A 24806-nucleotide genomic window follows, 5' to 3' on the forward strand; every position below is an offset into this window, starting at 1 on the left:
GAGCCGCCTGTGGAAACATCGCGATCTCACCGCCCCCCCTGCAGGGCGGCCCCGGAGGCCCCGCGGACCGGATGGGCGGGGCCGGGCGAAACGCCGCGAGGCTTCTCCACGGTTCTCCGGCGCTCGCAATGAAATCCCGCTCGAGATCTCGCGAGGCTTCGGCGCGCTCCCCCCGAGCACGATGCCGCGCAGGAATGTGAAAGGCGCGCGCTCGCCGCCATTTTCTCTCTTTCTTGGCAGGCGGCGGCAGCGGCCGGAGCGGTGCCGGGGCGGCCATGGCGGACTATTCCACGGTGCCCCCACCTGCCGCGGGCGCGCCAGGGGGAGGCGGCGGCGGGGCTGGAGGAGTGAACGATGCCTTTAAAGACGCGCTGCAGAGGGCTAGGCAGGTGTGTTTGCGTGTGTGGCTCCGTCGAATCAATGGGGTCGCTGGGCCTGGAGGCCGCGGTGTCGGAGCCGCGGGAGCAGTGAGGGGCCTGCGCCCTCAACGCGCTGGGCTTTGGGGAGTGGAGCCCCCTCCGCCAGTGTGTTTGAATTGGGGGGAGCTTTGTCGTGTCCCCACGCCCCTTTTGCGCCACCTGCCCGCCCTGGGTCGTGAGGTATTTGTGCGGCCCCGCTCCGCCATTGCCCGTGAGCAGCGCTGGCTTCGGCCGGAGGGGATTCGGCGGTGAGGAGMGCGGCACCGCGGGGTCCCTCCCCAACGGCGGGGAGGCGAAATCTCGGCGGGCGAGTAGCGGCACCTTATCGGGCCCGGCCCGGCGGAGGGACCGAGGGCGGCGGCTCCGCGGCGCGGGCCGTGTTGTGGCGCCCGCGGCACCCGCTCCCTGCTCGGACCGGTTGGGCAGCGCCGCGGCCTGCGGAGCGAGGGCGGCCCTTGCGGAAGCGCTTTATCCCGCAGTTTTTATTTGTAGCTTCTGCACCACAGGCGATGTTTTCATCGCTTCTCGGGTGAAATGTTCGCCTCGCCTGTTAATGAGCGGTCGCGGTTTTGGCAGTATTTGAGGACCTTGGGWAGTCGGGTTTTGAAATTGTTTGGCTTGTGAGGCCTTGCTGTGGGACATCCCAGTGTTTGGCGAACAATGCGTAGARAAAGAAAATCCACGTTTAGAAAAAAGTTGCTGTTTAAAAGTTCTCTCTGGGTTTTTTTTTGAATGGGTGAGGAAAATTTAGGCGGCCTACTGTTGAAGGATGAGCACAAGTCTTTAAAACATGAAAACTTTATGAGCAAAACTGATCTTGGTCATTAAATTTTTGGGATCATTTTAATGTGCATTGTTTAAAACCCTGAAATCTTTTTGAAGATCTGGAATAGGTATGGGCCGAATTAATTTTTTTTCCTGGCTCACATCTGCTTTTTGTTTAGATTGCAGCGAAGATTGGAGGAGATGCTGGCACATCAATGAATTCAAACGACTACGGTTATGGAGGGCAGAAAAGACCTCTTGAGGATGGAGGTATGCGCTCGTTGCTGTTGTATTTATCTTTGTTGAGTATGGCCACTGTGCCAGAAAGATTGCAGGTGGTGGTTTCGTTTGTGGATTCGGTTTTTTTCCCACAGCATAGCATTAAAACCTTTTGTTCCCCTCACAGATCACCACATACTTTTTCATTTTCAGTTTAATGGAAAAGTTTGTTTTAAACCGTTTTGCTCTAACCTGAAGTGAATGTAAGCCTGTTTTACAGTATTTTAAACGTGGTTTAAATGCTCAAATAGAAAAACGTACTGGAGAAAGGACAGAAATATTCAGGTTGTGAATGCCTATGCAGGTGTCATTGTAGTCTTTTGTGGTTGTGTGGGATTGGTTACAGCTTGTAATTTACAATTAGAGGAGGAAGTGCTCCTGAAGCTTGATTGTTTCGTTAACTTTATTAGTGCACTGTTCTAATAAAAGTATTAATTCGTTTCATTGTAAAAGCATAGGACTTTWAAAAAAGGCAGGAAGGTAGGTTTTATGCCTTAAAGACACTTGCGTAGTCTCGTATTTCAGTCTACAGCATGTGTGTGCCCTGGTGAGATCATATTTAAATCTTCTTACTTGTTGCAGCTTTTTGGATTTGCCATACACTATAGTAAAGTTTTCTCCTGAAATGTGTGTGTGTGTTGTCTTTTGTCTCTTGCAGAGCAGCCACTTTGAACAGGGTTGTGTATGTTTAGTATACACACAAAATCCCAGCTAAATTACAGAAAGAAATCTCTAAGCTTGATGAAATGTTCTTATAGGTCTCAGAAAAGAGAAATGTTTTTTTTTTTCCTTTAAGAGGATTGAAACTCAGTCTACAGAATGTAACTAAGGCTTTATATCAGGAGCTCTTGTGTCCTTCAGTAAAGGTTTTTTTCTATTAAAGGTGAGGTTTTTAATATACAGAAATGAGCTAATGATGCTTCAGATGATATATGTAATGTATTCTTTTTATTTTATGTGTAGATGGCTCTTGGACAAGTCCGAGCAGTACAACACACTGGGAGGGAATGCCCTCTCCTTTTAAAGGCAGGAATTTTTATTTATTACCTGTGTTTAGTATGTAAACATGACATGAACTAGTGGATCTTTCTGGATTGACACAAATATTTCTTGGAATATGTGTCTTGAGTTTTTGCACATAAATTATGGTGGTTCCTATAGCCTTTATTTTGGGGTGGGAAGGAAGCATCTGAAGTCTTATCTTTTCAGATATAGGTTAATGATGCCTTTTATTTCTTTGCCGTATAGAAAGGATTTGGACAGTAGTGATGTAGTTGCTTTGAATCTGCTTTTTTTGAAGTTTTATGCTATGAAATGATAATTGGATAGGATCATATCAACATCCAGATTGAAACTGCATTGTCATGTGATACTGTTGTATTTTCAGATGCTTGGTCTAGGTTTGTGGTYGTTGTCAGAATTATTTTTTTAAGTCATTGTTGATTTTTGTATGGATTTGATTTTTTTTTTCTTTTTTACTATAGAAGCATCATTAGCTTGAGCAGCCAACAAAGCTCAACTTTGTTCCTTGTCTTAGTTGAGTTTCAGTGACTGGGTATCTGTGAGCTGTCTACATACAGTGCATTCTGAAAGCTGCCTTTTGTTAAACTGAATAGATACATGGAGAAACCTATCATCTTTTCAGCTATACTAACCGAGTGCTGAGTGTTCGTGAGATTCTTTCTTTTATTCAGATCATCAACTCCCTGAAATTGGAGGAGAAAAAAGAAAGAAAAGGGAAAAAAAAGGGGGGGGGGGCTAAAATACCCTGGAAATTTACAATTCACACTAAAAGGTTTAAACACATCTCTGAGTTTCTTGGCAAAAAAAATTTAAAACATCTTAATTTTGCAGATCAACCAGATGCTAAGAAAGTTGCTCCCCAGAATGACTGTAAGTAATTTTTATTTTGTTGCCAAAAAAACCTATACAAGTGTAACATTGTCAGAACAGTTTGAAAGTGTTCTGGTAGGTGACACTTGCATAAGTAAGATCAAGAAAATAGTTGGGGCTTTAATGTCTTATTTTCTTAAAGCGGTGGGAGTCTGCTTTGTAAAACTAACCGYCATGGTAGCAACAGTTGGGAGTCTTTATCATTTTGAAGCTTGATAACACTCCCTAAAAGTGAACTTGGACAAAATTGATACAGTTGAGTTTTATTATTAAAAGAGAAGCTTGGTTGTAAATTGTACTGCTTGCTGAATTTAATTTTAACAACGTTTGTTTATAGCTTTTGGAAATCAGCTACCACCGATGCATCAGCAACAAAGGTAAGAGTTACACTACATCTTACGTAGGATTTTCATTGAAATAAAGCAGCTTCAAGCAGTTTTTTTGGAAAAGCGATATCAACACATTAAGAATTTATTATTAGTGTGATTTGTTGAAATTCAGCTTCATCAAGTCCTAAGTCAGACACTTAAAACGTACCCGCATTGCTCTTTCTCTGCAGCCTAGGCTRTGTATTAAGCTGAGTAAAAGGAAGATCGTGCTGGTTTTTACTACGTAAGCTTAGGTATCATAGCCAGAAGTTGGAAGCAGMTCTGAAGGGAAAAGGGGGTGATGCTTGTAAATAAAAAAGCTGAATTACCTAAAGTTTGTTTTACTTGATTTATTTTTATATAAAGTATTACTTAACTACATTTATTACAATGTAGCTGTTTTCTCCACTCTTTTCTTTCCTAAACAACTAGATTCAATTATTATTATTGTGCTTTGGACAGTTCTGAGATAGCAAAATTTTCAACATTTGATTGGTATACATATGAAACTTGAAGTGCCACAGTAGCCTTTTCTGTACTGCAAATCTATTAATAAAGAGGGTGAAGGAAAACTTCTGGCTGATTTATGATACTTTTACCTTTTGTATCATTTTTGTGTATTGTCAGCTTATGTAGAATTGCTTCCATAATGGCTTCAAAGTTAATGGGAGGCAAGTAAGCCAGGGTGATGGTGGGGGCAGTAGCTTGCTTTAGTTTAATGGGAGGATATATGAAAATGTAATGTTGGTTTGGTCTCTAGATGGTTATTGTGTTTTGTTTGACATTCTCTGTAGGTCTGTGATGACAGAGGAGTACAAAGTTCCAGATGGGATGGTTGGATTCAGTAAGTAGTATAGGTGTGGTCTTGTAGTATGGTGAGGGRTGTTAACAGATGCTGTTAAAACAAATAATTTTTCTATATTTTCTTTCTTTCCCCAAGTAATTGGCAGAGGCGGAGAGCAGATCTCGCGCATCCAGCAAGAGTCTGGCTGYAAAATACAGATTGCACCCGGTAACTATTTGAGGGGGGGTTTAACTTGTCTGATGGGGGGCGTTGGTAGGAAATCCAGAAGCTCATTGCTTCTAATTGCCTGAACCTTCATTTAATGTACAGTTTAATRTTTTTTGTGATAATCATCATTATGATGGTCTAAAGAAATGCAAAATGGCATATACTGAATATTCTGCTCAATTGATGTTCTAGTAGTTTGCATATTATTATTAATTTTATAATCTCTTTCYGACTTAACCCTACTGATAAGTTGTTTTTATTTTATGACCACAGATAGTGGAGGCCTGCCTGAAAGATCATGTATGCTAACTGGAACGCCAGAATCTGTTCAGTAAGTAAAACAAATTCTGCGTGTGCATATTTAATGGTGCAATACACTTCATTTTTAGCTATGAATATAATATCTAGGTAGTTTGTTTTTCCTCTGTTGAAGAGTCAATTTAGTGACAAATAYACACAGAAGAAGAAAAGCCCTTAGCGTGCAGTCATTCAGCATACTTGGAATTTTAGGACGAAAATGTGGGACTTCAGCTTACTCGAGTTGTAGATACTTGCATAGCCACACACTCATTTCAGCTTGGAGATGAAATGTGTGGATATATATTAAAAACAAACATATTCTGAAAATAAACTAGTAACCATAAATTTGAAGATTGCAAGGAAACTTAGTTGTGTAAGAGCAGGAGTTTCTCCAGAGCCCCCAGCCCACCAGAGTTTTAAAATGTCTTCAGTATAAATCAGTGTATAACAAAAATTATCAAAGTCATTGTTACATTAATCAGAGTTAACTTCCTGTGCTCAGGAAGGAGGGTGATAGTAATGAGAATGTTTAGTGGTTTTGAGGGTGTTTTTCTGTTGTGAGTTTTTTTTCCTCTGGGTTTGTTTGCGGGTTTTTTGTGGTTGTTTTTTTTTTTGTTGTTGTTTTTTTTGTTTGTTTTTGGTTTCTAAATTACTCAGAGCTACTATAGCACCTTTAAAACCACTTACACTGGCTTTACTAGGAAAGATCTGAATTGTAGTATATGGCTATTATCTCATTTATGTTAGCTGCTCCTGCTTCGTGTTGGCAGGTAGAGCCTGCCAGCTRCAGGTGTCCTTGGGGAAAGTCGTGTGCATTCTCTTATGCTGCAGCCAAGCAAGCTGCCATTCATGAAGTCATTTCCTTTACGAGAATTTTGTTTCTAATTGTAGTTTATTTTGCTCACATGTTAAAGGGGAAAATTTGTAATTGATGTTAGGACTGTAATCATGCTGACCTAACACATGTGAGTATATGCTTTTTTCCACTGCTGTGATAGTGGTTACAAGTAAAAATGTCCTTTCTTGCATGCGGAATCTAGCAGCAGCTTTTATTGTGAGTTAAGCTTTGATGAGTGTAATTACATTCATGGAACTTGAGGAGATAACTTCCTTTAAACATATTCTGTAAAGGACCCCCTTATGTATTCCGATACATTGGGGTAGTTTTGTTACTTTGCAGTTAGTTTCTTAAATTGAATTTGCTTCATATTTGCTAGTGATAGTAGTCATACTTCTTTGGCAGAAGCTTTCCAAATGAAAAAATTTCCAAGCAGAATAGGTGTGAGCAAGTGATACTTCCAGAAATAAATAATTGTAACTACATATTTTCTTTCACAGATCAGCAAAAAGATTACTTGATCAGATAGTTGAAAAGGGAAGACCTGCACCTGGCTTTCATCATGGTGATGGACCTGGAAATGCCGTCCAAGAAATTATGATCCCAGCAAGCAAAGCAGGATTAGTTATTGGGAAAGGTGGAGAGACAATTAAACAATTACAGGTATATATGTGTCTCTTTTAAATACGGTAGCACTGACTCTGGATTTGAGTGGGTATTGACCTCCCTTTTGTCAAATAGGAGCGAGCAGGTGTCAAAATGGTCATGATTCAAGATGGTCCTCAAAACACTGGTGCAGACAAGCCCCTTAGGATAACTGGAGACCCTTATAAAGTTCAAGTAAGGAGTCATTCACAATTCAGAGCACTTTCAAATCCATTCTGATGTTGCATTGCCTAAATGAACTTTTGTTCTTCTTTTAGCAAGCCAAGGAAATGGTGCTGGAGTTAATTCGTGATCAAGGTGGCTTTAGAGAGGTGCGCAACGAATATGGGTCAAGAATAGGAGGAAATGAAGGGATAGACGTAAGCATGGTTGAAAAACTTGTTCACTGTATTTTGAGATGTTAATCTTAAATGTTAAGCTGGGTAATGCCACTGAAAGCTTTTAACCAGATTTCACAAGTGGTTGTGGCATGTATTACTTGATCATTGCTGAATTTATGACACCAAATGATGTGCAGCATTCACTTTACATTGCCAGCAGCTATGAACAATTTAAAGTAGCTGGTGCTTTTTATCAAATGGGCAAGCAAATTTTATGGCCAAGTATATAAAGTTATGTTAATCAAATTGGACTTTGGCCATTACAGGAGGATATTTAAGTCCCTCTGTTATGCAAGTCACAAGCTACTAACTGTTTAACAGGGGAGAGACTTAAAGTTTCATCTGCTCGAATCTGCATTTTAGACACTTCATAAATTCTTTCATTTTTACTTTTCTTTGTCTAAGTAGCACAATATCCATTTGAATTGCTACCACTATGAGAACTGTCAAAGCATAGGATCAGTTTCTTTTTGATACTTTAGTCCAGTATGTGCTGAGCTTGTGACTTGATATTAAAAAATTTGCCCTTGAAACTGAACATTTGTCTTGCCCTTGTTTACAATTCAAATTAATTCTAACCCTTTCATAGTCTGGATTTTTTAGGAATATCTATGTCATTAACATCTTGGGGTTTGGGKTTTTTTTTTTTAGGTTCCAATACCACGATTTGCTGTAGGTATTGTAATTGGAAGAAATGGAGAGATGATAAAAAAGATCCAGAATGATGCTGGTGTTAGGATCCAGTTTAAGCCAGGTTTGTAACACGTTCATAAGTTTTTGTGAATTAAGTGTAAATTTYCTTAATTGCATATACTGGAATAGTTCATTTTTATTCCAGATGATGGAACAACTCCAGATAGAATAGCCCAGATCACAGGGCCTCCTGACAGATGTCAGCATGCTGCAGAAATTATTACAGATCTCCTTCGAAGTGTTCAGGTTGGGTAATGTTGTTCAGTGCTTACAATCTTCTGCCCACCTTTTGGAAAGATACAAAATTTTCAAAAAGTGTGTGTAACCRAAGAAAATAATGATGCCATTTAAARCTACTTCAAAGTTTGGTCTCRAATGTGAATGTTTACTKTTATAGTTACAGTTTTGGAAGTGACAGTTCTGTTTCAAAATCACAGCACTTCTTGATGTGGTTGGTTTTAGAGCTGCTGCTTCTGTGTTAATAGCTAACATGCTCTTACTTTTCRTGGTAATCAGTGTTAAAAAGCTTATTGTTGGATGAGCCACACTGCCGCATTTAGAGAAGGCAGATAAAAATTACATCTTAGTGCATGGGAAACTTCCTACTTTCTCCTGTATTTTTGTCTCCTTCATCTTTCATATGCAGAATTGTACAGAACATTCTTTAAAATGTGATTTAGGYCTCCTGTAAAAGGTCCTGCTTTAACTATCAAAACTGTCTGAGTAGTGAATCAGTCTTTTCTTAACAATGTTGTCGTGCAGCCTGTTTGTATTATTTGTTTGCGGTAATTTTACAGAACGTGCTCATTTGTTGCTGCTTCTTTTTAGGCTGGTAACCCTGGTGGACCAGGGCCTGGTGGTCGAGGAAGGGGTAGAGGCCAAGGCAACTGGAACATGGGGCCTCCTGGTGGATTACAGGAATTCAATTTTATTGTCCCTACTGGCAAAACTGGATTAATCATTGGAAAAGGCAATATATCTTATATATGTACATCTGTATGTTACTTAAAAACTTTTCTGTTGGGATGAATGCCATACTACAGAGATGGGTGGTTAGCATAATGCTAATAACACCAAGGTTGTATATTCAATCCCTGTATGGACCTTTCACTTAAGAGTTGAACTCCATGATCMCTGGGGGTCCCTTCCATCTCAGAATATTTTCTGATACTGTGATTTTTAAAGATTTTTAGTTGGAAATGACCTATTTTGAAGACTTAGTGTATACTAACGGTACATATAACTTGTGGATCCKGTAGGAGGAGCTAGTTCAGGAAATTTAGCTTTCTGCAAGAAAATTGTAGACTTAATTCCAGCCTCTCTAGAGCTTTTTTTTGTCATTTGGGCTTCCTCACCCCTTCATAGGGAGGTTGGATTTTAAGCTTAWATTTACTGATAACCATGTATGTCAGTTTTTACTCATGTCTAAAATTTTTACATGAATGAAAAAAATCAGAGATTGTAGGAATTMTTTGCCGTTGTTTCTGAGCAACGTTCTTGTGGTCTTTAATTTTAAAAAARTCTTCTTATTTTACTAGTTTATTGACATTAAAGCTGTATAGTACACTGAAGAGTTTTTTTAAAAAATTGTTAGAATGTTCTTGAACTCCTAATAAGTTTATTTTCACGTCTTTTCAGCTTCCATGCTGTTTCTTTTCTCTGATTTGAACCAGTATTTTTTGCTTCAATGCACGTTATAAAAACTCTTACGTTGTATTGTAGGTGGTGAAACTATTAAAAGTATAAGCCAGCAGTCTGGTGCTAGAATAGAACTTCAAAGAAATCCTCCACCTAATGCGGATCCAAACATGAAGATGTTTACTATCCGTGGAACACCCCAGCAAATAGATTATGCACGACAACTTATAGAAGAAAAGATTGGAGTGAGTGTATAGCTGTTTTTTTGTTTACTTTTACAGTTAACCAGAGCTGAAAGCAAATCTCCTTTGTGGAGACTTCTCTTTCCTTTCACTTCCCAGATGAATTTAATCAGATAATAATAAATGGTAATCTGGATTGAAAGTAATACATAAATCTTGAAATGGAAACAATTGTTCTCTTCAAAATTATGTAGTATATTCTTTAATAATGTGTTCTTGAAAATGCCCATTTTGTGCCTATGAAAAATGGGTTAAGTTCATAGATAACAATGATAATRCTAAAAGCTACTAATTATATGTTTAGTTCTTCAGTCTCTATGTTTAGGTAAAGTTTTAATCCAAGTTGCACCTTCAGTTTCACTGCACTTTTGTTTGCGTGTGTCTGCATGTAATCAAATCTACTAGTGGTTTTTTTGTACCTGATCTTACAAACAGGTTTAGTTAGATTTAAATGTGTTATTTACTTTAAAACTGATAATCTTGTTATCATGTGGGGTTTTTATTGTGGCTGGTGGAAAGGTCTGTGTGTTTTTTGTAAAATCCTTCACTTCCTTAAGAAGGAACTGAAATAAATGCAACTTTATTTGTTATTACTGCCACAGCTACCTTTAACTCTGGTCTTTAATTAGCCCTAAGCCTAATCAAACTTTGAAATGCTTGTTTTCTTCAGGGAAATGTCTTTATTTAAAAACAMACCTTTTTAATTGCATTCTTAGTGTTAAGATAAATGCTTTTAAATGGCTGAAGAATGAAGAGCCTCAAGGTATATTTTCATCTCTGTACCACCCTTGTTACAGGGTCCAGTGAATCCATTGGGTCCTCCTGTTCCCCACGGACCCCATGGTGTTGTTCCTGGCCCACATGGACCTCCTGGRCCACCGGGTCCTGGTGCTCCCATGGGACCATATAATCCAGCTCCTTATAATCCAGGCCCTCCTGGTCCTGCACCTCAGTAAGTATTGCTTCAGCTGACTGCCTTCTTAGGGTGACCCTGGGACTGGCTTTCACTGTGTGTATGCCTTGATCTTTTTTAGTGGTCCTCCAGCTCCCTATGCTCCACAGGGATGGGGAAATGCTTATCCACACTGGCAGCCACCAAACCCACCAGATCCAGGTAAGAAATGCCACAGATTTACTGTGCGGGTRTTTCAAGTACATCCATTTTGTCCTTGCAAGTAAATGCACTGTACAGTTCACTTGTGTTACACTCATAAATCTGAAAAGCTCCTGTTTTTCTGCCTTTTTTTCACTGATTGTCAGTTCACTTATGTTTTGCACTTTCCCTGTGTGGCTTGTGAGATGTTGAAATTCATTAAAGTGGAAATATGCTTTTTTACAAATGTTATTGATACTGCATCCCTATTTATGATACTTTTTGCAAGTCTGTTCACTGATTTTCTTAAAATTGATGTTTTTGCATAAAGTTCTTTAATGTGGATGCCTTTTCTTTCTCTAGTAGTAAATGACTGTATTTTATTTTAAACAGTCTTTACAGATTGTCATTTTATAGTAATGCTCTATTACGTTTGTAGGTTTTGTTGACCTATTAGTATTACTTTTAAGAGTCTGATACACAAGTGTGTTTTGCWGAGTTCCTTTTGAGGATAAAACCTTGGTGAATTGCTCTTAATACAGTAAAACTARTTAGGGTTATGTATTTTGAGCTTTTGCTTATACTAGTTTCATATTTTCTTCTGAAACCTATCTTTGTAGAAATCTGTTACTTCTATTTCTGTTTATCTTTGTCAAGACTGGGAGTTTTTACTTAATTACAACTTCCAAAGTTGTAGAATGCTGCTTTTCTTTAAGTTTACATCCTTTGGTTGGACTAGAGGATATGGGGAAATGGAACATCAGCCACAGAAGGCATGGTAAGGCTAGATGCTTGAGTCTGTTGTACCTCATTTGTTTGAGGTAGAGTTTCCTCAGAACTTGAGACAAAAGATCACRATTTTATTTTTGTTATAAATGACATAAGTGTTTTCTGACAGCCACTGTTCCTGACATAGGTTCCATTAGTGGAGAAGGGTATCATGTTATGTCTTTGCAAAGAATGATCTCTGGTTTTAGTTCCCACACTTCCATAAAAGGTAGCTCTGCATGTATTGAGTGTTTAAAACTGCCTCTTGACGTTATTTAACAGTCTAATGATTCAAAGTGACATAGTCTCAGCACAGCAAAAGCATTTAATRCAAAACCACTGCTAAAATGTTACAGCCTTTTTCATGCCGCCTTCTTTATTGTTTATGAAGTAGTTTGTTTACATAAAGGATGTGTAAGAAAAAATGGCAAATACTCTGTCATCTTGATGATTCCTTTTTTTGATAAATACTCTTAAAAATCTAATGAAGTCATATATGTAGTTGAAGTTGGTGGTTTTTTGACTAGCATTTCTTTGGATGAATTTTCTGTGGTTTTCACTTAGTTACTCGTTTCAGTGTAACAAATGGGTTATTTTAGTATTTTTTTTCCAGAGGTGCTTTTCTTCCCAATTGTGGTCTTGCTCTTGTCATGTGAAGGTGGAGCTAGTTACTACAGTTATATTACTTTGGAAATTTAATGAATCCAGCTCTGTGGTGTTCACTAGCTAAGGGGAAAGAGGCAGGGGGGAAGATTGAGCATTGGCTTGTTTGATATTTGCAGGTGACCTTAGAATATAGTACATGTTAATTTAAATCCACTATTGTTGATAGAAGCAGTATAATTTAAAACAGGAAGTAATGTGTTAACATTTTTTTTGTATGYTGATASTACTGTTTGTATTTGAAGTGGTTACATCTGACTTTTGTCACAGGATTGAATTTTAGCATTAATTTGTTGTGGATTTCTTCTTGGATGCCTTTTTCAGGGGTTTTCTTCATCTTCATTACTCACTGCCTTACCTGTTTTGTGTTTGGGGAGGGTTATGTTTTTATTCCCATGTGTAGTTGTTCTGAAGTATCAGTTGTGTCCATGTCCTTTTGTGAAATTCTCTCCTCAGTTGGCTGCATTTCTTTGCAGATACTATTATTCTTTAAGGCTGCAAATATTGTTTGCAAATACATGCTGGTTGTGTAAAACATTAATAGTAGATTTTCAGGTATTGTGGATTGYCAATTTGGTAATTTAATCAATTTGTGATCCAGCAAGAATAAGCCRTTTCTAGAGGCTATATGTGAAAAACAGAGAAATAAAACTCTAGGAAACAGCATCATTGGCCTACCTAGATGTAGATAAAAATAAGGAACCCTGGAAATAGCTGCAGAAGATGCAACTGTTGCTATTATTTTTTATACTAAAAAGCTGTAAGTAAACAGTGATGCGTAATAGCCATGTGTGGGGATTCAGGTTCTTAAAATGCTGTGTGTTTCTTTATTTTACTGTTGCCTTAAAGTTTAACTGACGAGCATTGCAAATACCTAGTAAGTTTTGTATTCTTCTGTTTCAGAAATATGTATTTGGCATGCCTCCTCCACCGGTGCCAGTGTCATTAGCGTGAGGTTCTAACAAAAGTAAAACCACTGAAATTGTTTGGTGCTAGAATGATTCATTGCTGCTACCATTTATTAACATAACTGTTTATTTAAACTTGCAAAATCTGTTTGTGTTTATCAGTGTTAAATTAATAAGTGGCATTGTAGTTGTAAGGGTTCTAAATTTTATCTCACCAGCTCTGAAAGTACACTTTGTACAGTACATTGTTCTGAAACGTGMTCAAAAGTTCATGATAGAAAGAAAAAATACTTAAAGGGTATACGTAGATATTTTGTTTAGATGAATTTTTCTTGGAGGAAAATAAGAATGCCTAGGACAGGATTAATTGAGAACACCACTCGATTCATTGCAGTACTACTTTTATAAATGCATATTTTCTGTTTTCATAGGTAAGCCAGGAACAGATCCTAATTCAGCAGCGTGGGCAGCTTATTATGCTCACTATTATCAGCAGCAAGCACAGCCACCACCTGCAGCACCTCCTGGTGGACCAGCTACAACCCAAACTAATGGACAAGGTAGCTGTTGAGTGAAATGGACACGTTTCTCATTGCTGGAGGTGTAAATGCCCCATTATTTTTAGTTGTTGTTTTCATATATAAATTTATTTTAAGAAGCTTTTTTTAATGAAAACTATTGCTTATAGCCTTCACTACTGCTTTTTTTAATTTCAGCAGTAGTAAGGGTAATATATTTTACTTGGAATATTCTCCAAAGGGAATTTTGCTGCAWTGTGAACTGACTTAATGACTACATAGAGCAGTCGTAAATAAAAATGCAATGAGCTRTTGATTGTCGTTTGCTTAAATAGTTGCATCACTTCCAGTGCATTTAGGACAATTACAGCTGTGGTATTTAATTGTGTTATTTTCATTGTTGTGCCTGGGTGAGACTTACCACTTGGATTTTGGTATTTTGTATTGCTAGTGGTATGCATTTCCTGAATTTTGAAAACATGTATTTTTTACTAATAGTTTATATTTGTAGTAGCTTGTACGACAAAGGTTTATAGTGTCAGATTTGAGTGATGTCATGTGTGACTGTTACTGAAAAAATCAGTTGATTATTTGGATTATGTATGAAACTCCAGTAGTTTTAGTTTGACTATTTTTAATCTAATTCAGGAGATCAGCCAAATCCAGCACCAGCAGGGCAGGTTGACTATACCAAGGCCTGGGAGGAGTACTATAAAAAAATGGGTAAGTGTGCAGGGGTTTTTCTGGTGCATGTGGAATGTTCTAGGAGACTTCTATATTTTACTGAATGAGATGGGGGTTTTTACAAAAAAACAAAACCAAAAARAGCAGTGTCACATGCTTTTGAGTCAAATACTGCTGAGAAACAGACTTTAATTTTGTGACGTTTTTGGGTATTCCATGGTACTCAGGCTACTAATCAGCTGTACAAAAATACTTCAGAACTGAGTATTTTTAATCATTGGRAAACAAAATTGTTTAAAGTATATTTCTTAAGTTTTGAATTTCACSTTTAATCTACTTTATGACACTGTTGTTTTCCTTGTTTGATAGTTGTTTCCTAATGCTCTTCAGATAACATAAAAATTTTTTTCCTTGTAATTTGCTTTCTGTGRTCCAGGTTACTAGAGCATCATAATTAGCTTTCATTTATATGGCRCCCTTTTTCACATAGTATATTCTTTGCAGCACTCCAGAGTTGTGTTTAAACTGCAGGTTRTATGTTATTGGTAGCTTTTTTAATAAAAATGAAATTAATTTGCTGATTAAGTTGATTATTTAATTGTTCTCTGTATAAGGAGAGTATGTGKTTTTTTTGCACTGGCAGAAGGTATCATTGCCTTCTGAATCATGGTAATGTCCTGCAGGTCAGTGTTTTGTCTCTGGTRTCTTGCCATGGATACTGTAGGTGATGGAGCCCTGGATACTGAGCACCAGTRGCCTTAGGAATGCCAGTGCTTACCTTAATACCTCTGACCAGACATCCAGCAGCGTCTGGTTTGAGATATATCTTTGTTTGCCTGGGAGGATTTGGTGGCTATTTAGCCATCTTCCAACTTCTCTCAGTTTTCTCATCAAATATTAAAAGCATTCGGATTTAAGATTAGTAACATCCTTAATTCCTCTTACCAAACTTGCACTGTATTGATAATTATTTGCCAAGACATAACTGTTGTTAATTTTGGCACAGAGTAAGCCATGAAATGAAACAGAAAATATGTAATGATTATTTATTTCAAGAATTGTGTGTCAGGCTGAGAGAACTGCAACTCCCAAGCATGTGATTTCTAAGATGTGATAGGCATTTCCATTTTGTTTCTTCCTTGTTCATTTTAGCTATTTATTTTCAATTTACTGTCTCTGTTAGATCAAATTCTAAAATGCAAGATTGTGGGTGGTTTTTGTTGGAAGGGGCTCTGCCGTCTTTCTAATTTGCTATCTTGAAAAGCAAAATCTGGGTTGCACTAGTCTGGCACTTTCCCTGATTAAATAATAGGTAGTTATAAGGTGTTGGGATAGAGTTTATGGGACCAGTTCCAAAGAGGAGTGTGAGCCAAAAAAACACATTAGGAAATAAAAATAGTTGCTCTTAAAATGTAAAACGCTAAAAATGCCAAGACAGCCAAATGAAAACTGCCCTCGTGTTTTGCCTCTTACCTTAATTTCTTTTTCTAGTTTGGATTGAGTTCTTTGCCTGAAGGAGATGTCTGGACCCATATAACTTGATCGTGTAAATCACGAGAACTTTTTGCTGCAGAATCTTCTGGTAGATATAATGGTAGATATAATTTCTCTTAAGATACACTTAGAAAAGAGAAATTCAGCTGGAGTTGATGTAATGCTAAATGGTGGTGGGTTTCCCCACCTCACAAAAAACAGTTTTAAGAAATAGTAGAAGATCTGATTGACAGGGAGGCTGTCCAGCAGCAAGTTCATGTTGTGTCCAGGCTCTCCAGTACTGTTTGTGCTCCCTATAGGACTGTAATCTTCTGTCCCTATTAATTTGTGCCAAAGGATTGGAATTACAAGTCACTCTTTTGACGACTCAAGTTTTTCACCGCACAGATAATTTCACCAAATATTATTAAGGAGAACTTAACTGAAACTTAGACTTGTTAAGCCAAATCTGGTTTTGCTGTTGAAAACTCTTGTAGTCTTTGTGGCAAGCTTCCGAGGGCAACARTACTGAGCTGAGCAAGTTGCCTGTGATAGAGCAATTGCTGTTTAGGGTTTTCTCATACTTAGTCAAGTATTGGTGATCGGAAAATGCAGAAACACTCCTGAATATGCCCATCAATAACAAGAATACTGTTTTCAAAGTGGCTTCCTACTGGTGTGATATGACTCAGCTAATCACAGAGAACACTATTTTTTTCAGTGACAAGTGACTTGAAAATTAACCTGTTTTCAGACTCAAAAATACACTGGCAAAGTCCATCTCCTTTTCCAAACTCTTYGTTTCAGGGCTGCTGCTTTGAGTAGCAAATGCTCCCAAAGGTCTCTCATGAACAAGTTTTCTCTAAACATAAAGTCATGATAATTAGTAGATGATCTATATGCAACTACTGACATTTGTAAATTTATCATTTGAAGTCATTGTCATATATTGTGGGCTTGACGTACAGTTAAAGGATTACATAATAAAATAGTGGAAGTGTTTTTAAAGTATTCCTTAGCATGATAGTGGGAAAGAAGAAACAAAAAGTTTTCTCTCAGTAGAACCTGATGTTGAACTATAAAATCTGCTCATGTTTCCTTTCTCAGCCCTCCTGAAAGGGGACGTGTTCTGTGTTTCTCGTGTTTCCTTTGCATGGAATTTAACAGTCTTATTCCTAAGTGTTCCTACTGAGTTTGGATATTGAGGAGCAGGTGTTGCTTCAGTGCAGCTTCTACACTTAAGGGAAGTTTCCATTAAACTGCTGAATTCCTTGCTTGTAGTTTCAGAGCTACTCAAGGTAGCTAATAGGGAAATGGTGCACTTAAAATACCCATTTCAGGATAGAAGTCCAGTTTTGCATCTTCGAGTAGATATTAAATTTCCTGTATTTGATTTATTACTTGAATTTCAGTTCCTGCCTTGACATAGTTGGCTGATTGTCTGAAGATTCTTGGGTTATAATGTGCACAAAAATCCCTTTTCTTTGACATTCAGTTGTTCTGACAGTAATCTGTAAGTATAGTTATTATCTCAAAGTCATGGTGAACTTAAGAAGAATGTATCCTGGGATAATTTGTAATCATATTAAAGATAGGGGATTTTTTAACAGTTGGTCAAAARTGTAAATCGCAAGTTGTGGTAAATAACTTGCAAGTTGTAAAATGTCATAACAACTCTAAAGATTTGAAGAAATAAGTTTTTCTAGAAGTTCCTTTACTATACAAGCCAAAATATAAGATGGTAAGTGAAAAAACTATGTAAGTTGTAAAGGCAGTTGGAAAATGGAAGGTTGTATTTTGATGGCTTTCAGAATAGTACTTTGCCAAATACGTTGTCTGCTCACACTTAATGTTTTTGAGAGGACTGGAAGACTACATACGTGTAGGAGATGTGTGAACAGCTAGGATGCTTCTTCATTTGAATTTTCTTTGTTAAAGTATTTTTAAAAACCAAACAAAACGAACCTTCTGTCTGATATCCTGGAAGGCACTTCATTAGAATTTTTGGTACTCGTGTTCCTCAGAGGGTCGTGTTGCACAGTGGTCTTGTTTCAAATAAAAGGTGAGGTGGTTTCAGGTAGGATTGAAAACCTTCAGCCCCTCACCGTGTGGAAGCTGCCCCTTTTTGTTCATAGCATTTGGGTACACATGGAATTGTATAGGCAGGCATTTTGCTTGATTTTGTTTACGTAGGGTGATGGGATGTGGTTTGTTTTTGTTGGGTTTGGGGGGCGGTTTCTAGTATCTTAGAAAAACCACATRCAGGAAGTGGAATTTTGGTAGTATCCTAATTCTGACTGTAGAACTTTTAATTTGAAAAATAATCCTTTCAGAATGTAAGTCAGAAGTGTCATAGCRCAGTAATAAAAGTTCAGGTTTGGAAGTTCAGGAAACTTCAGATGAAGCACTGTGTATAAAGCACTTCTGTCTGGGTGCCTGCAAGTTTATGTGGACAGATGCTTGTGTAGAGCATAGAGAGTATTGCTTTGCTTACAGTCTCGTATATTTTGCAGTGGTAAGTGCAAAAACATTTCTCAGAAATTGTAAAGAAGATAGTGGTACCGTGAGGGGTGTATTTGATGTTTCTGAAATAGGGGGGAGAAGGAAGTAAAGGTGTCTGTGACAAATTGCCTGTGGAAGAACAGTATGATTTAAAGGTGGGCTGTAATTTTCTTTGATTGTTCTGCTTGCTTTTTTACTATGCTGAAGAGTCCTTGTGTATCAGTCACTGTTAGGGATTTTAGTCTGTCAGTTGATTTTTGTTGAAAGGAGCAGTAATTCTGGTCTGTCTGGGAGAGTGCATTTGTACATGCTCTTGTTTCTGGAGGACTGGAATGCCTGCAAAACATRGAAGCAAGTTTTCGGGACTGTATTCTTTGGTGGAGTAAACATTTGCAAAAAATTAATGCTCTTTTTGAAAAATATAACCTGCAATAACCTTGTAATTGCATGAAGGATGCCAGAATTGGAGAAATACATGAATTAGCATCTGCTGAGCTAATGAATGCAGTCTGTAAAATAAGATAAAATTAGTCTACGTGTTTTATGAAAAAGTTWGCCTCTTGGTGTGTATTTAAATGCTGCTGTTGTTTAAGTCAGTAGGCTTTAAATGTGATTCATGGTTATGACTCAAGAGGCAGAAAAAACAGTCCTTCTGGTYGCTTAATTTTGCTTTACATGGGAATCACTACATTAAAGTAATAGCATGAGTGTTTAGGCTGAAAAAAGCAGCCACAAGTTTATTCAAAAGCCTTGGAGGAATATTGCTAGGTGATTTTTGTTAGGTAATGAGATCTTGAAATTTTCACATTTGTGTTGCAACACCAAAGCTGTGTAATTTTAATTACTTGCAGGTCAAGCTGTTCCTGCCCCTGCTGGGGCTCCTCCGGGCGGTCAGCCAGATTACAGTGCAGCATGGGCAGAGTACTACAGGCAGCAGGCAGCGTACTATGCTCAGACAAGTCCACAGGGAATGCCACAGCATCCTCCAGCACCACAGGTACAGTTTTAAAGTGGTTTTTGGCTGGCTTCTGTCTCAGTGGTTGTAGATATTTTTTTGCATGTCTCCTGCTTTGTTCCTTTGGAGTATGCATCTTTTTTTCTAGCAAAATAGCTATCAGAATAATTAGTAGATGACTTTGTTTACCTGGTAACTTGAGTTCTGTATCTATCCATATGTTTGGTGATTGTTTTTTTTTTTAAAAAAAAAGAAAAACTTTCTCCTCCCAGGGTTTTGAAAACCATGCAAGAAGCCACCACCATTTACATTAACCAATTTTTCTTTCTTAAAGGCTTCACTCCTGAGTTAGCTCGATTTAAAGGATTTTCTTTAACTTTTTGTGTATCTCTTATGTATCTCTTCTGCACAGGGCCAATAATAAGAAGTGGACAATACAGTATTTGCTTCATTGTGTGGGGGAAAAAACCTTTGTTAAATGTATGGATGCAGACGCCTTGATGAAGATCTTAATTTTGGTTTAAAAAATAGTGTTTTTGAAAATGTACAAAATATCTATCACTACTGATAGGAGGTAATATTTCTGTGTAGAAATGAAAAAATGGTTTGTTTTTAGTATTAGTGTAGATGTACACATTCCAGCAAATGTATTTGCAATTATGTGGTCAATGCTTTGTGATATAAATGTACTTTTTCAATGTATACTTTATCACTTTTAAAATGCCTGTTTTGTGCTTTACAATAAATAATATGAAACCTCCTGTGTCGGTAAGTTGGATATGTGGGTATATGCAGAATTATAGGATTGATTTGCAACGCTGAATCAAGGTACCTGTGCACAAATGAGTTGGGTTTTTTTTTCCCCCCATAAACCTTGTTGAGTTTAAAAACTTGTCATTAGCATGTTTTTCCCCCTTGCAGAATAGCTGTAGATGGAGAATCTCTTTCATTCATTGTATTTTGCTGCCTAGCACCAGTAATCTTGATACCTTAATTTTCTTTCTACTTGATTAAAACTGCATGTGTTTAAGGAGATGATCTTTTGGCATACTTCCATTGCATTAACAGTGAAATTTCCTTTTATACATGACCACTGTTTGAGACCTGTGCAGCTGCTATAACAGATAACTTTTGTTGTTTTAATTGAATACTTCAAAACTGTTCCTGCATAACTATTTTATGGATTTTTCAGAGTAGTTATAAAAACTTATTTTAAGTGTAATGTGCTTAAACCTTCAGTTTAAAGTAGTCCACTTCAGAATTCAGTGTAGAAAAGTCAATGTGGTAATGCATAGTAGTTACAAATGCGTCTGTCCTTAAAACACTGTTTTGTTTGAGTGTGGGAGTGGTTGAGAACTTCCTGCAGAGCAGATAACTTCTCTTGTAAATATTCAAGTATTTGAATCAACTGACTATTTTTTTATATATACTTGAAACTTCTTATTGCTCTAATGCTCATACTAAAAAGCTGATTCTCTTGAAATCCTATGTTTGCTCTTTGCATATTTATTGGCTCTTTGCATATATTAGACTACATGCACTACAGTCTGTCTTGCCATTGTCTGTTGAAGTGCAGGTTTGATCCAGCCAGTATAGAACTAGCTCTATAGGGGTGAGGAGGACTGTGCTGTGTATCATCCTTGATTGTTCCTTCAAGGAGCATTGCACTGTAAGTACATCAGAATGACAAATTGATGAACTGCAACAGTATCTTTTTGTCAATGTTCCACATAATGCAAATGCTGTACTTGTGTGATATTATGTTGGAATACAGTGCTGGTATCTTAGGAAATCGTAATTGCTTCTTAATTCAGAAACGTAGGTTGCTTATATATATACATACACATAATAAGAGTTTTGTGGGTAAGTATTCCTGAAACTTTCAGCAATAGCTAAAGAAAATCTTGTTTCTGTTTATCTGAGTAAGAGTTTTTTTCATTAGTACTCCTGAGACAGCTGTCATTCAGTGTTTTAAAGTATGCATATCATAACATTGAAGTCTTTGGAACCACTTGTTAGACAGAGTTGTCTTTGTCTTCAGATAGTTTGTGGATATGTAGTGATGTAGGTATGTTTTAAATAATTCTATAACTGTTAATTGCTTTAATTTTTGGAACACCATGTTGTTGCTTTGAGAAGAAGTTTTTTTAGGGTGGCTGCACAGAGAAGTAAAAGTTAAGGCTTGAAAACTGAAGTAGTTTTTTCAGGTAATCAGCAATGTATGTATTGTGATGTAGAAATAGAAGGACTTATTTTTATCCCTTTTAAATTTAGGAATTATGCTGGTAGCTTGAAAAAGGCTAGGACAGTATTTGCTATCTTTAGTGTAGGGTATTAAGTTTATTAGTTCAGATATTTTGCATGGTATTTTGTAGATAACCTTACAGAATGGTGCATTTATTATGTACTAAACTGAGAAAAATTAAATTCACTGGATTCTTTATCATTCACAAAATGGAGGCTGTTGATTTTGATTCATTAAAGGTATAAAATCTTTATTAATTGCAAACAGTGCAATTATTTATACTTCACAGTGCCTTCCCAGACCTTCCACCTTAGGTTCTGCTGCAAAAAAGCAACAGGTAAGCACAACCTAAGGAAGTATATAAATTAATATATTTCAGTACATTAATGTTGTCCCTGTGAGATCTTTGTGGTTGTGTATGAAAAGCAATCTGCTGCTTCCCCAAATGCATTGTTACTCACGGTTCCATTTGAGTGGAAAATCTTAGGTTTTTRAACAACTGTTTATATTTCTAGGTAAATATGTATTTTTTCTTTTTTTCTTTTTTTTTAAGAAAAGATAATTAGATTTCAGTAATTGAACATGATCAGAATAAGTGATTTTTGTTATTTTACCTCAAATAGATAATTGTTGCAATTACAGAATCAAAACCTTTAAAATATGCAGGAATCGCTTTGGTTAGAAATGTCAACAGCCTTCACAAATGTTTTGGTTTTTTTTTATAATAGGGCACTATTCCCACTTAAACCATAAGACCTAAATGTACAGAATGACTTCTTGCTGTTATCGCTGAATTTGATAACTTGTCTTATAGYTGCAGTGTGTTAGTGGAATCTTTAGATAACTTAGTTTGCTTCTTAATACTTGACATGGTAGGAAAAGAGATTTTGGAGTTTGAGATTAGTATGTTTTAACTGAAAAAGCATGAGCACCAATTAAATCTTAACAGTACAGCAAATAATACTTTATTGCTATAGCAGTCAGTGTATCCTGTTTCTTGATACTTTCAACTGAATTGCTGAATATTTTGATAGTATAAAATGTTATATGTCTTACAGATGGTCTGGTACAGGTTTTTGTTCTGAGTTTTTGTTGTTGGTTTTTTTAGCTTAACATAAAGCAGCATCTCTTTGTTTTTTTGTTCATTATTCTGTTTCTAAAATGTGCTGCTCCTCTTTCAAAAGTCCTGCTTATCTGTACATCAAAGAAAAWTATTCAAAAATACTGCCTTCATTTTCACACACAGTGCTGAAGATGCTGCAAGCACCAAATCATAGCTCATAGAATCAGGTCCTGAGATAGTTACTACCAGTAAAGAGGAATCCTTTGAGTGTATGCCATTGGTGAGCCGATGAGCATGGACCATAGAAGGGCTCCATGTAGAAGGTAAAATTGGCAAAAGCATAACAGATTTGAAATGTATCCCATACATAATGATGTAGGGTATAATTTTTGTTTTGATCACTTTTCATTCTTTAAAGTATTCTTTGTTTGACCATAAATGTTTCATAATCTGTTAAGTTTTTTAAACTGTGATTTAATAATATAAGCCATCTATTTTAGTTTATATTCTTCTAAACAGCCAAGCTAATTTTTGAACTGAATTAATAGTTGTGCTTCAGTTTCTCAAGCCACTTAGTGTTTCATCTGTAGTTTAACATGTAACTTCATTTTTGATGTGAGATGAGGGTAGGTGTGTACCATTTGGATTTTGATACTGTGAATTTAGTATGGGGGTGAGTCATCTGTTCACTTCCTTTTTACGTGGTACTTTTTTCTTCAACTGTTACTCCTAAAATATCTTGAACAGTCTTTCAATTGTTAATTTAGCCTGTGGGAGGAGATAGAGAAGAAAAAGCCATACAGTGTATTGGGATGTTGCTAGTCTGTGGAAGGTGAGATGGTCTTGTGTGTAGCATTTGACATGTATTGGCTTCCAGCTTTCTCACTGCTGGGCTTACAGGCATGCTGGTTTGTGCAGAGCATAGTGTTTTCAAATGTCTCCTAACTCATGGTTCCTGGGAGAAAGATTATTGGAGTTTTCCAGTAGCCAAGAAGATAACAACTTCCTTAGAAATGCAGTGAACTTGGCCAAAAGGTCTCTTGAAATGTTTCCCCTTACCCCGCCCTTACCACTTAGTGTCCCACAATGAATGTGAARAGTAAGAAAAGTTTGAAAAGGAGGYTTAATATTCCAAGTATGAAAAGTATTTTCATATGATTTCTGCAGCCTGTAGTTTATTAGGAGATGGAATAAATACCAGGTGGATATTCTTTAGTGTAGCTTAATTAAAAGTCATCTGTTTCACTTGTCCAGCAGACAGGATCATAATTCATTTGCACAGCCTATCTTGAAGTATTTCATCTTTTTTCTAGTGGTATTTTATTGGATATGGTAGAAACTGTTTCTCCCTTCTTCTCTTCAAAAGTAATTCTTAAGTTTTCCATTGCATGCTAAAAGCTTTTCCATTTTTCTTTTTTTCTGGAAGTGGGGGGGAGGAAGGGAGGACTGGGCTTTTCAGAAAGCWTACAATTGACAGGATTCCCTCTTCCCTAGTAATAGCTTATGAAACTCTTGTGTATGCACAAATATTTCTCTTGCGTGCATGTGAAATGCCTTTTCGTCCTGAGAAAAGTGTTCTCTGCAGAAACTACCCGTGTGTAAACAGAAGATTGGCTTTAAAAGGCAACTGTGATGGGAACAGTGTCTTAGGGAGATGCAGCTTGGACTTGAGGTAAATTGAATGCTTTACAAAAATGTGGTTTTGAGCTTGCATTGACATTGTATGTAATATGGGTACACATAAACTGTATAATGGTTTTTGTATGGTTTTTCTCAATAAATGTAAACTGATGAATAATAATAGCAATGGTTTTGTCTTTTTTATGCTCRTATCCCTGCCTTTGTTAGTTTGAAATAACATATTCAGAGGAAAAATATTGTAGCAGCCTGTAGTTCTGTGAATGAACATCATCCACAAGAAATTAATTCAGATGTTTATGTGGTTATTAGGGTAAATACTGATTCAAAACATGCAGCTTGTTACCATTTTTTATTGAGCCAAAAGTGTGACTTTCAGTAGGTAACTGTACAAAGAAAGTYAGCATGTTCAACCATAGGAAAATTGGGTATTGAAATGACTGCTTRAATTTAATTTACTTGCCTTTATGTTTCAAGGCCTATGTCCTTTGAAATGTGACTAGTTTTTTATAAAGTTACTCCCACAGAAGCTTAATCTGAATGGTTCAGATGGTTATAGCAGAGTGACATGAATGTTGATGTCAGGGGGTCTTAGAGAAAAAGAGTACAGCAGCCTTAAGACAATGTCTAGAGATGTGGCTATAAATTTATTGTGTTGATAAAATAGGCACTTCAAGAAAATATTTTTCTTAAGCCTTGCTTTTTRCCAGCTTAAAATAGGAGCTAATCATAGATTCACCACCTGTTCCTGTGTTATTTAACCAATGAAAAAAATCACAGGTTTTACAAGGAAGTGTTGGTAC

General features: G+C 37.1%; 1 protein-coding gene across 6 annotated transcripts in view; it reads left to right on the forward strand.

The window, feature by feature from the left end:
• Nucleotides 1-175: 175 nt before the first annotated feature.
• FUBP1 (far upstream element binding protein 1) overlaps nt 176-24806 on the forward strand; it is a 35162-nt gene continuing 10531 nt past the window's right edge. Inside the window, exons 1-21 of one of the 6 annotated variants that reach the window (XM_057375132.1) lie at nt 177-389; nt 1364-1454; nt 3318-3356; nt 3694-3733; nt 4519-4568; nt 4665-4736; nt 5010-5067; nt 6375-6537; nt 6616-6714; nt 6798-6899; nt 7572-7674; nt 7759-7859; nt 8442-8583; nt 9336-9496; nt 10291-10445; nt 10528-10607; nt 13357-13485; nt 14092-14166; nt 18954-19099; nt 21592-21639; nt 22549-24188. In XM_057375132.1, the coding sequence (XP_057231115.1) occupies nt 276-389; nt 1364-1454; nt 3318-3356; nt 3694-3733; nt 4519-4568; nt 4665-4736; nt 5010-5067; nt 6375-6537; nt 6616-6714; nt 6798-6899; nt 7572-7674; nt 7759-7859; nt 8442-8583; nt 9336-9496; nt 10291-10445; nt 10528-10607; nt 13357-13485; nt 14092-14166; nt 18954-19099; nt 21592-21639; nt 22549-22554 (1974 nt within the window). In that variant the 5' untranslated portion in view covers nt 177-275 and the 3' untranslated portion in view covers nt 22555-24188. Of the gene's footprint in view, nt 390-1363; nt 1455-3317; nt 3357-3693; nt 3734-4518; nt 4569-4664; nt 4737-5009; nt 5068-6374; nt 6538-6615; nt 6715-6797; nt 6900-7571; nt 7675-7758; nt 7860-8441; nt 8584-9335; nt 9497-10290; nt 10446-10527; nt 10608-13356; nt 13486-14091; nt 14167-18953; nt 19100-19469; nt 19537-21591; nt 24189-24806 lie in introns of those variants that run through there. The other 5 variants (XM_057375139.1, XR_008965917.1, XM_057375120.1 and 2 more) reach the window with 5 other exon arrangements.

This window comes from Malurus melanocephalus, unplaced genomic scaffold (genome assembly GCF_030028575.1).
Source record: "Malurus melanocephalus ecotype Western Australia unplaced genomic scaffold, MMel_1.1 scaffold_8, whole genome shotgun sequence".
Lineage (NCBI taxonomy): Eukaryota > Metazoa > Chordata > Aves > Passeriformes > Maluridae > Malurus > Malurus melanocephalus.